The sequence below is a fragment of the Argentina anserina genome, chromosome 5, assembly GCF_933775445.1.
Source record: "Argentina anserina chromosome 5, drPotAnse1.1, whole genome shotgun sequence".
NCBI classification, from domain to species: Eukaryota; Viridiplantae; Streptophyta; class Magnoliopsida; order Rosales; family Rosaceae; genus Argentina; species Argentina anserina.
Genome location: NC_065876.1, coordinates 26844752 through 26856550, shown reverse-complemented (window position 1 = coordinate 26856550; position 11799 = coordinate 26844752). Strand labels below are relative to the sequence as shown.

Here is an 11799-nt window from a genome sequence, read left to right as displayed (position 1 = left end):
ACCTTGAACAACATAGATAGAGTGACTAATTTCTTCACCAAAAAGACAGTGATTAATAAATATGCCAAATCCATCTCACAAATTATGGAAATCCCAAACCTGAAAATTAATCAAAGTCTACCATTATTTTAGCTAAATCGCATATAGTAGAGGATAATCACAGATAGAAAAAAGATCACATCGATCATGTGTGTTTTTATAATGAAACTGGAAAAAAGAATTTGAGTATATGCATAAATGGAATGATGAGACGGGAGATCAGGGGAGAGAAGAATTTGAGTATATGCATAAGGAGATTAGCCAACTTCATTGTGATTAGTCTAGTTATGATGCAATTGCAAGTACTCTAAAGAGAGAAGAACAGAAACAACTCAAGTAATATCAACAATGTACCAAAGTACATATTCCAACAGATCTACAGATGAGCAAACAAATTAAGTATCAAACTCTTTCTGCAGTATATCTTATAGCAACAACAAATAGGAAACATATAGAAAAATAATCCTTTTTTCACACCAAAACCATATCCTTTATGAGAAAGAATCCCAGATATTAAATTAGACTGTTAATTTAGATAGATACCATAACCCTATAAATTTGGTTGCATATACCTGCATATCTCTATGCTTTTTCTCCAGTTCTCCAAATTCTCTTTCTGCTTTCATCAACGACCACCATTTGAAGTTTCATGTTTTGGTCGTATCTTACACACCTTAAAAGCAATAACAAAACAAAAGGCCATGAAATTGAATCACTCTTCCCATCCAGGAAAAGCAAAAGAAAAGAAATTACATTTCGCATATGAATTTTGATCCATCCAAAACTAAACAACCATTCTGGTAAAGTATAAGAGAATATAGAACAGGGAGATATGTACCGGTCGTACCATTATCTCAACATCAATTCTGGCATCTTCTCCAAGAATCCACAACTGCAAAAGCATGCCTTTACCTTCGGAACCTGCTATCTTGACATTTCGAGCCTTCATCTTTCTGATTTCATCTGCTGATAGCATCCACTGACTATTTATGCGAAACTAATTTGGCAGTTCAAATTGATCGTCCCGTCTTCTCCGCTCTAGTTGATTTTTAGTTTCTGTTATTGCTGTTGTTGTTGTTTTTTAGTTTCTGCTCTCTTTTTATATTTTCTTTCTAATTTTTATTCTGCATTCAATTTTTGTATTTTACTATAGTAACCCTGTGTAGATATTCTCCCTTCCTCTACTTCATACTAATATTTTCTGTCTTTACATGGGCATTTTAGGGATACTAATACTCATTTTTTGGTGACGCCGTTGACACCAAAAGGTGGACCTCCGGTTGTAGCAGTGAAGACCGGTGGAGATATAGATCATCAACGCAGTTGAGGATACAAGTTGACCATTTTAATTTTCTCTTCCGGTTGTGTTGTTCTTCTTCCAGTTTCTGCTGCTCTAGTTGACAATGTCCGGAAGTCATGCAATAGGGATTGACCTGGGGACAACCTACTCGTGCGTTGCGGTTTGGCAGCACCAACATGTTGAAATCATAGTGAACGATCAGGGAAATAGGACTACTCCATCTCATGTTGCTTTCACCGATACTGAGAAATTGATCGGCGATGCAGCTTTTAACCAGATCATCAGAAATCCCACCAACTCTATATTCGGTATGTACAGTAGCTCCTCTCAGAAATCTTACATATTTGTTTTCTGTTTCATGACGACTCATCTTAAAAGAATTTGCTTTGGCTTACAAGATGTTGAAGTAATCTGTCTAAATAGCTATGGATCTGTCTAAGTCAGGACTCGTTTGGGTGAAATGGTTCTACTTCTATATGGATATAATGGGCTACCATAATCGAGTATGTATTCCATATATTTCAAGATTTTAATTTATAGAAATTTGGAAAAACAAATGAATTGAAATTGACTAATTGCATATAATGATCAAATAAAAGTACTTTTGTTGAACCCTAGTACCTATGTCTTAGATTTGTAGAAGCTAAAACTAATACTAGTAAGTTTAAACAAATGAACTTAGAATTGTTCATATATTGTCAGTTCTATGACTTCTATCTCTCCTATTCCCTGTTTTTTGTTTCTAAATTGGGGATGGATTTGATCATTTGCAGATGCAAAGCGCTTGATTGGTAGGAAATTCAGTGATACCTCTGTTCAAAATGATATGAAGCTCTGGCCATTCAAGGTCATTGAAGGGGCCAACGACAAGCCAATGATCTTAGTCACATACCAGGGCGAAGAAAAACAATTTGCTGCTGAAGACATCTCATCTATGGTTCTTACAAAGATGCGGGAGATAGCTGAAAAGTATCTGGACTCAACTGTGGAAAATGTAGTTATAACTGTCCCCGCTTACTTCAATAACTCCCAGCGTGAGGCTACCAAAAACGCTGGAGTCAATGCAGGTCTGAAGGTGATGCGCATCATCAATGAACCGACAGCTGCAGCCATAGCTTATGGCCTTGAAAAGCAGGCTGGTTGGTATGGCAAGAGAAATGTAATGATATTCGATTTGGGTGGTGGAACATTAGATGTATCGCTACTTACCATAGGGGATGGTGTCTTTGAAGTGAAGGCCACTGCTGGAGACACTCATCTTGGAGGCGAAGACATTGATAACAATCTGGTGAACTTTTGTGTTGAGAGATTCAAGACCAGGCATGATTTTGATGTCAGTAAAAACCCCAAAGCTTTAAGGAGGTTAAGAAATGTGTGTGAGAAGGCAAAAAGGAGACTTTCATTTGCGTCCACAGTTGACGTTGAAATTGACTGTTTCGATCAAGGTATTGATTTCTTTACAACAATTACTCGTGCCAAATTTGAACAACTGAACATGTATCTCTTCAACAAATGTATGGAGCCAGTGGAGAAGTGTTTGAGGGATGCTGATATAGAGATAAGTAATGTTCATGACGTTGTTCTTGCTGGTGGCTCTTCTAGAATTCCGAAGGTGCAGGAACTATTACAGAATGTTTTCAAGGGAAAGAAGCTCTGCCAGAGTATCAATCCGGATGAAGCGATTGCATATGGAGCTGCCGTTCATGCTGCAGTTCTGAGTGGGAAAGAAGATGTTAAACTTCAAGGCTTCACTCTCTTGGATGCTACCCCTGTCTCACTTGGAGTGGAGGTTGGTGCAGGCAATTCCATGCAAATTGTGATTCCAAGAAACACCAAAATTCCTGTAGTTAAGAACTGGCCTTTGACTACTTTATATGACAACCAAGTTGATGTCAGATTTCTCATTTATGAGGGTGAGAGTGATACCACATTAGATAATAACTTATTGGGTAAATTTCATCTCCGCGGTATTCCTCCAGCTCCTAAGGGTGTTCCTGACTTCAATATCTGCTTTAATATCGATGCCAACAGTATCTTGAGTGTTTCCGCTGAGGACAAGTCTACTGGTCAGAAGAACGGGGTCACAATCAATAGCAACAGAACAACGTTTGTGGGAATTGAGAGGATGAACTAAAGAGATAATTCTTTTGCCTTTTGATTTGATCTTCATTCTTCAACATGGCCATTTACTTTCATATTGGAACTCTTAAGCCTCTATTTTGAGACAGTTATGCTGTTCGATGAAATTTGGGTAGCTGAAGGGCAGGGCTTTGCTTGTTTGATTATTTTTGATCTCATACATGCCATGCAGGCTGCAGCTATTCATCCCTATTTGAACATTGATATTAAACTACTACTTTCGAGCTTCCTCATCTTGCACCCCGAGTGTTTATATAAGTTGAATGTCTGGTTTGAATTTGTTCACAAATTCTCAATTACGAATGCGATCACAACCAACAGTTACAGGGCAACTGCTAAGGCTGAAACATGATAATTTTGGTGTTATAATCATAACGTAAGTGAGATGTTCTTCAACTAGCTGTTGCTGTTGCTGTTGCTGTATGATTATGTTATATTCCACCGGTTGTGTTGTGTAATGATAGTTCAAATTCTGGATAGTGAAAGCTAGCGCTTTTCTTATTGAGTGCAACCAACAATGCTGACTGCTGATGGCGTACTTGTTTTTGTTTGGTACATGCCATATACTTTCCTCTTTTGCAAAATGATATATCTGGACCAACCTTAAACTTCGAATCAATGAATAACAAAAAGAATCACTTGAAATTTGAAGGTCACTCAAATTTAGCAGCTGGTTCATCAGTACTTCCTGATGGCTATATTCTAATTTAGCTTGCTCTTTCAGTTACATGTCTTTCATGGAGATCTTGGATATATACCTCAAGAACTTGCAAAGAAAGCCAGGAGGTAAAGAGCAAGGCAAATTTGCACGTTTTTGTGCTGTAGTATGTGACAGAACTGCATCGATACAACTTTTTTCTTAGCTCTGTACTTCTGCTTCATTCATGGACTATGTAGAACAGTTTTATTCTTCGAGACAAGAAAGTTTGACGAGTGAAGCTTCTTCATCTTGTTCATGTCCGATCCAGCTGTATGGATGCAGATGCAAAGGAATGCAAAATCATGTATGATTAGCAGCCCTTAAACAGGAGTTGAACATTGAAGCATTTAACCAACAACCTTCATCTTAATGTTGGTTGTTCTTGTCGTGTGGAAGATGATGAGGACATTTATACGCAACACAGGAAAGGGAACTACTTGCATCATACTAGCTCCCTCTTAAGATTCTGTGATGTGCCATACTGCCTATAGGCAAAGATATGGCAGCAGCCTTTGTGGCGAGTTCATCAATTTGTCGAGAAATTTTAAACACGTGAGATAAAAAGAACTACGAACCATTAAAATCAGAAGCTATTGTCAAATTGCAGGATTTTGCTGTGTATTATATGAATCGATTTTTCTCGTCTTTAACCCATGAAAATTCGGAAACTTTGATAAACTGTATGTGACCCAATTCCTTAGTTCTGTATTCAATTCTTAGCGTCCAAGAATACTTGGCCTACAAGTAAGGCCACCTTTTCTTTATAGCTAAAAATTCTTACTAAGTAAACTTAGCCTAGAAGAATACTTTTTCATGGCTTATCCATAAGCCACCAATTTTAACTATTTAAGTGATTTTACCACCACATTATATGGGTTTTCTTTTCCAAATTGGTATTGCTGCGATTTTTTTTAATGCTTCTGTTTTATTGTGACAATAATCAATTATGAATTAAAACAGTTTTTTGTTTGGTAAATATTACTTAGTGATGTCGGTAAATAAATTGCTTAGAAATTCTAAGCAAAACTGCTGTAGAAATAATTGACGACAAAAAAAGACATGATTTTATTTCAATATAATAATAATGATTATAAATAAGAGTGTTATTTGAGATTTTATATAAATTATTAACTTTTATTGTGCTCTGTAAAAACAGCTTTTAAAATCAAAAGCTACTATGAGTGGCCTACCATTTCTAAAAAATAGCTGATTTTTTTAAAAGTTGACAAGCACTATAAAATATAAAATATATTAAACTGCATAAAATCTGATTCTTTTAAAAGCTAAACTATACCAAACTAGTCATAACTTCCCGGTTCCCACAAAAAGGATTCCTCTAATATAATATCACCTACTGTGAACTTGACCATTTTAATTTTCTCTTCTGGTTGTATTCTTCTTCCAGTTTCCGCTGGTCTAGTTGAGAATGTCCGGAAGTCATGCGATAGGGATTGACCTGGGGACAACTTACTCGTGCGTTGCGGTTTGGCAGCACGAACATGTTGAAATCATAGTGAACGATCAGGGAAATAGGACTACTCCATCTCATGTCGCCTTCACCGATACTGAGAAATTGATCGGCGATGCAGCTTTTAACCAGATCATCAGAAATCCCACCAACTCTATATTTGGTATGTTCAGTAGTTCTTCTCAGAAATCTTACATATTTGTTTTCTGTTTCCTGACAACTCCTGTATTCAGAGTTTGCTTTGGCTGAAGAGTGCTTATGCTAAGGAATATAGCAGTAGTCTGTCAAAAACTCAAAATAGCTATGAATGTATTCGTGTGCTGCGGTGTGCATATAGAAATCCCAATGCTTTATCTGATTTCGAAACACATCAACTGCTTCTAATCTTAAAATCTTCGAGAAAATCATTTGGACGGAACGAGTCTATGTAGATATACTAGAGCACTATTACAATCCAATCTCCCATATATTTCAAGAGAAGAAAATTCAGAGGGATTGCAGTTCACTAACTGCATATATCATTCCAATTGAACCTTAGTGCTTATATCTTAGCCTTGTACAAGCTAAGACTTACTAGTAAAATTTGTAACAGAATAAACTGAATGTTGTTCATATTATGTTATTTCAATATATCCTAAACAATTCCCTGATTTCACATAAATTGGCAGATGCAAAGCGCTTGATTGGTAGAAGATTCAGTGATGCCTCTATTCAAAATGATATGAAGCTCTGGCCATTCAAGGTCATTGAAGGTGCCAACGACAAACCAATGATCTAGGTTACACAGCAGGGTGAAGAGAAACAATTTGCAGCTGAAGAAATCTCATCTATGGTTCTCGCAAAGATGAAGGAGATAGCTGAAAAGTATCTGGACTCAACTGTAGAAAATGCAGTTATAACTGTCCCCGCTTACTTCAACAACTCCCAGCGTGAGGCTACCAAAAACGCTGGAGTCAATGCAGGTCTGAAGGTGATGCGCATCATCAACGAACCGACTGCTGCAGCCATAGCTTATGGCCTTGAAAAGCAGGCTGGTTGGTATAGCAAGAGAAATGTAATGATATTCGATTTGGGTGGTGGAACATTAGATGTCTCGCTACTTACCATTGGAGACGGTGTCTTTGAAGTGAAGGCCACTGCAGGAGACACTCATCTTGGAGGCGAAGACATTGATAACAATCTGGTGAACTTTTGTGTTGAGAGATTCAAGACCAGGCATGATTTGGATGTCAGTAAAAACCCCAAAGCTTTAAGGAGGTTAAGAAATGCTTGTGAGAAGGCAAAAAGGAGACTTTCATTTGCGTCCACAACTGACCTTGAAATCGACTGTTTGGATCAAGGTACCGATTTCTTTATAACAATTACTCGTGCCAAATTTGAACAACTGAACATGGATCTCTTCAACAAATGTATGGACCCCGTGGAGAAGTGTTTGAGGGATGCTGATATAGAGACAAGTAATGTTCATGACGTTGTTCTTGCCGGTGGCTCTTCAAGAATTCCAAAGGTGCAGGAACTATTACAGAATCTGTTCAACGGAAAAAAGTTGTGCCAGAGTATTAATCCAGATGAGGCGGTGGCATATGGTGCCGCTGCTCATGCTGCAATTTTGGGAGAGAATGGAAATAGAGAGGTCCAAAACTTCAGTCTCTTAGATGTAACCCCTCTTTCACTTGGGCTGGAGACTGGTGGAAACAGTCGTATGAGTGTCTTGATTCCAAGGAACACCAGGATACCAATATCTAAGAAGGGTTCCTTTACAACTTTTTTTGACAACCAAGTTAATGTCAGATTTTCCATATATGAGGGGGAAAGTGAAAAGGCATTGGATAATAACTTTCTGGGTGAATTTTGGCTCCGTGACATTCCTCCAGCTCCTAAAGGTGTTCCTAAGTTTCATGTCTGCTACAATATTGATGCCAACGGTATCTTGAGTGTCTCAGCTGAGGACAAATCCACTGGCAATAAGAAAGGGATCACAATCAATTGCAACCGAAGTACTTCTGAGGGAATTGAGAAGATAAGCTAAGAGATAATCAATTTTGTTTACGAAATGATCTTCAACTGCTGCTGTTATCATCTTTTGTACTTGAACTTTTAAGCCTTTATTTTGAGACCATTGTGTAGACTGATAGAGAATCTGGGGAAGTGTAATAGCTGAGGGGCAGCGTAGTTCTGTAATTTCTCCCCGATCACATATATGCATGCCATTCATCTCTGCTGAACATTAAACTTAACCAAAACTTACAAGTTTCCTAATCTAGTGTTCCTAAATTGGATATCCGCTTCAAATTGATGTAGAGGGCCTAGTGTTTGCGCTGAGGAAAGGTCCTCTGGTAAGAAGATTGGGATCTCAACAGTAGCACCGCAATTCCAAGTCTGAGAAATGATCATTTTGCATGGTGTTATAATCATATATAACTGAGATGTTCCACAGCTAATTGTCGCTTTATGATGTTGTTACATTTGTCTTGTTTAATGCCAGATCCAAATTCTAGGAAGTAGCTAAGAGGAGCAGAGCCCTTTGCTTGGTTAGTACATTGTTGGTGCCTGAGTCCTGATCACATACTTCTTTGGTTGTACTTTTTTCTTTTGCAAAACTGATACCTCTGGACCAAACTTAAACTTGAAATTAGTAATCAAAAGCTTCTTCATCATCTCTGCCGCTTGACGGGATTTATGTATTACATAAGACAAAGAATCACTTGAAATTGCTTTGGATGTTTAAGCAACAAGTTTGGATTCAAATTCAAATTTCCAACTAAGAAAAGGAATCATATCAATTAACAAGTTTGGATTTATAGTGTCCCCTGAGCTCTGCCTACATCTGCTTCACGTAGAAACATATATGGTATTGCAAAAAAAAAATTTAAAATAATAATAATAATAATAAATAAATAAAAAATAAAAGATTTAGATATGGACATGAACAAGACTAGACGTAGATCATTATAAGGTTCTTGGCTTGCCGTCAGGCGAGGAAGGCTCTAAGCTGACAGAGAGAAACACATCAAAAAGGCTCCTACTGGAGACATCGGAAAACTGTATGTTACCCAATTTCCTTAATTCTGTATATGTTACTGCCATGGACATTGACAGACTCCTACTGTACAGCAAGAAAGTTTACACTACCATGGAGGAGTCCAGATCAAAGTCTAACCTGTTACAACAATTTACAATACAAAAAGATCATGATACTACAAGTAAGCTATCAAATTGTGAATGTAGACATATTGATAAAGGAATCTACTATCGTTTTCAACATGAACATCAATTTTCAGAAACTTGGAAACAGGACTACTAGCCTCTTTGGCAATGTCAAATTTCTTAATCAAAGCTAACATTTCATCATCTACAACCACAAATTTCACAACTTTACATAATCAGGTCAAGGAATGAAAAAATCGCGCCATAGTTCTAGATCAGAGCCTAAACTAGTAATAAACAGACACGAAATTGAAACACCCAGCACACTTGAGGCTAATGACTCGGGCCTATAATAGCCAGAAGAAAATCCCTGTAATTCCCAGAAGTCTCAGACTTGACAGCATCACCCAAACTCTTGCCGTACTTCTTCTGATACTCAACCTTTATGTACTGCAAATCGATCTCCGCCCTCGACACAATCACCCTCACAAGTGTACTATCATCTGTCCCCAAACCCTTCATCGAATTATGCAAAACCTTGGCGAAATACTTCCCGGGATGTTGAGCGCACTGCAGAATCGTCACCAGCCCATGTTCGAAGAGCCCCGACGTCTCCTTCTTCACAGCCTTCTTCAAAGAGCTCCCATACATGTTGTGATAAGCAGCACTCACAGCATTCAGATGCGCGCTGCTTCTCCCGCTGAAGATCTCAATGAACTTCCTCTCGTCCGTCCCAAGCTTCTTCTCTCCGGCCTTGAATAAAGCCTTGGCGTCCTTCTCCGCCATGAGCCTGTCGAAGTCCAGACCCTCGTACCTCGGCGTGGCGACGTAAGAGAGAAGCAGGTTCTTGTGATCTCCCGAAGCTTGAGCCTCGATGTCGTGTTCGAGATAGGAACCGAACAGGGTGAAGTAGATTTGTTTGAACTGCATGATCTGTGTTGAGGTTCGAGAGCAGATGACTTCAGTCGCGGCGCGGAGGTCGACGACGGTGGGGCCGGTGAGGGCTTCACGGACGATGGTGGCGTCGCGGGTGGGAGGGTCGTGGGTCCAGAGGAGGAGGGCTTTCTTGGTATTTCCGCTGAGCTCGGAGGAGAGGCGGCGGTTGAGGTCCTCGTGGTACATGGTGCGGTACTCGTGCATGATGTAGGCGCGTTGGGTGGAGTCGCGGTGGGCGAGGATGTTGATGACGGCGGCCTTGTCGCAGCCGAAGCCCTTGAAGGCTTTGTGGAGGAGGATGGCGTCGTCTCTTGGGGAGGACAGGACCGGTGGGACGGTCAGAGAGGACATTGTTGTTTCTTGTTGATGGAATCAGAAACGGGAAGAGGACCCAAGTTGTGAAGAGAAAGCAAAAGGCAAAGGAAGCTGGAGAATGATGAAGTGAGAGGGGAGATGGCGTATGTGCTTTATGTAGGGTGGGGGTTGTTTATCGGATTATTTATCCAGATGACTTGATTGACTTGTAGCGAAGGTATTACTAAAAAAAAAAGACTTGTAAAAAGATTAAAAATTTCCGATATCTCTGATATATATATATATATATATATTTTTAAAATTATTATTTTTAAAAATAAATATTTTATTTTCTCCTGTATTTATGATATTTTTCCAAAAAAATAAAAAAATTCTGATATTTATGATATATTTTCAATATTTTAGAAAAATATCTGAAAAACTTTATTTTAATTTTTTTATGTAATTTAATAATAGATAAATAAATTTTTAATTTGTCATATGTAATTTAATATAAAAAATAGAACATAAGAACGATTTTTTTCTCAAATATCTCAAATATATCTATTTTTAAAAATATATTTTAAATTGATAGCAGGAAGAAGCCGTCGTTGTTGTACGAAGAAGAAGTAGATGGACGAAGTCGATGGGTAGATGGGGAAGTTTCCGCCGCGTTAAACGCGTATGGATTTGTTTATCCATTTGGATAAAGAAAAATGATAGAATCAACATATACGAATAACGAATCAATCTTGTCTGACAAAAAAAGTAGGCAAATTATATAGAATACGCTGGCGTGTTCAAACGCCAAAAACGTACGTTAACGGAAGGGCAGAATTTGTCATTTCCAGTTGCATCGAAAAACTTGGTGAATAAGGTTTAACTGTAGAGGCCTGCCTCCCACGTGACTATCATGTGTGGTCCTCTTAATCTTAAAAAAAAAAAAAAAAAAGAGGATAGAAGGAGTGAAGACTGTAAAGGACGAGTACACATCCAGAGACAGAGAGGGTCCAGAACTGCACATGAGCATATAGATCATCTAAGCATATTATTTTACGGCACCCAGAAGCATGTCAATCCAATCTGCTTGGAACATGAGCTAGAATTCTGATGGAATAAGCTTGACAATGAACTCGGAATCAAACCCAATGCAGATATATAATGATTAGCTGCTCAAGAAACGAAATGAAAGTCCCTTAAATCCAACTCCTGATCGAGCTCTTCTAATTTTGAATAGCATAGGTTCATCGATTGATGAATACGAACACCACATTTACTCAAAAAAAAACCCACAACCTCAATTTGAGGGTTCAATCGAGTATGATAATTAAACCAATTCAAACGCGCGCAGCATCCTCACTCTTTTCTTTTACAATCACATCACTCCTCAAAACCAAGAGTACAAGGAGCTCGATCATAGCTTTGTCGATCGGACGGCATATCACTCCGGCGCGTATCGCTCGATCGGAATCGACATCGACCTAGTTCCGATCTTCTTCAAGGAAGATGCTCCGGCCTCCAACTCTTGACACAGTTCAACTTTCATTGTCGGCGATAACCTTGGGCTTGATTTTCGGCCTCAACATGCGCACATAGAGAGTTAGCATCCCAAGTAAAGTAAATTTATCGACCACCATTTATATGTCTATACATACTTACCCACTTATATAAAAGTCACGTGTTTTTTTTACTTACTATAGTTATATCATATTTAACTCGTAAATTTCTTAAATTAATTATTGATTTATTTTTACTATTTATTATTATTTTATATAA

At 38.3% G+C, this 11799-nt stretch overlaps 2 protein-coding genes and 1 pseudogene across 2 annotated transcripts; 2 read left to right on the top strand and 1 right to left on the bottom strand.

Annotated features, from left to right (window-relative positions):
- Positions 1 to 1442: 1442 nt before the first annotated feature.
- On the top strand, positions 1443 to 3895 carry LOC126793949 (heat shock cognate 70 kDa protein-like). The gene is made up of 2 exons (XM_050520582.1): positions 1443 to 1647; positions 2113 to 3895. The coding sequence occupies exons 1-2, from the start codon at positions 1443 to 1445 to the stop codon at positions 3471 to 3473; spliced, it is 1566 nt and encodes a 521-aa protein (XP_050376539.1). The 3' UTR covers positions 3474 to 3895.
- Positions 3896 to 5540: 1645 nt separating this feature from the next.
- LOC126793939 (heat shock cognate 70 kDa protein-like) lies at positions 5541 to 7981 on the top strand (annotated as a pseudogene).
- Positions 7982 to 8928: 947 nt separating this feature from the next.
- LOC126793950 (annexin D5-like) lies at positions 8929 to 10176 on the bottom strand. The gene has a single exon (XM_050520583.1). It carries the CDS (start codon positions 10078 to 10080, stop codon positions 9127 to 9129), a length of 954 nt encoding a protein of 317 aa, XP_050376540.1. The 5' UTR covers positions 10081 to 10176; the 3' UTR covers positions 8929 to 9126.
- Positions 10177 to 11799: the final 1623 nt, after the last annotated feature.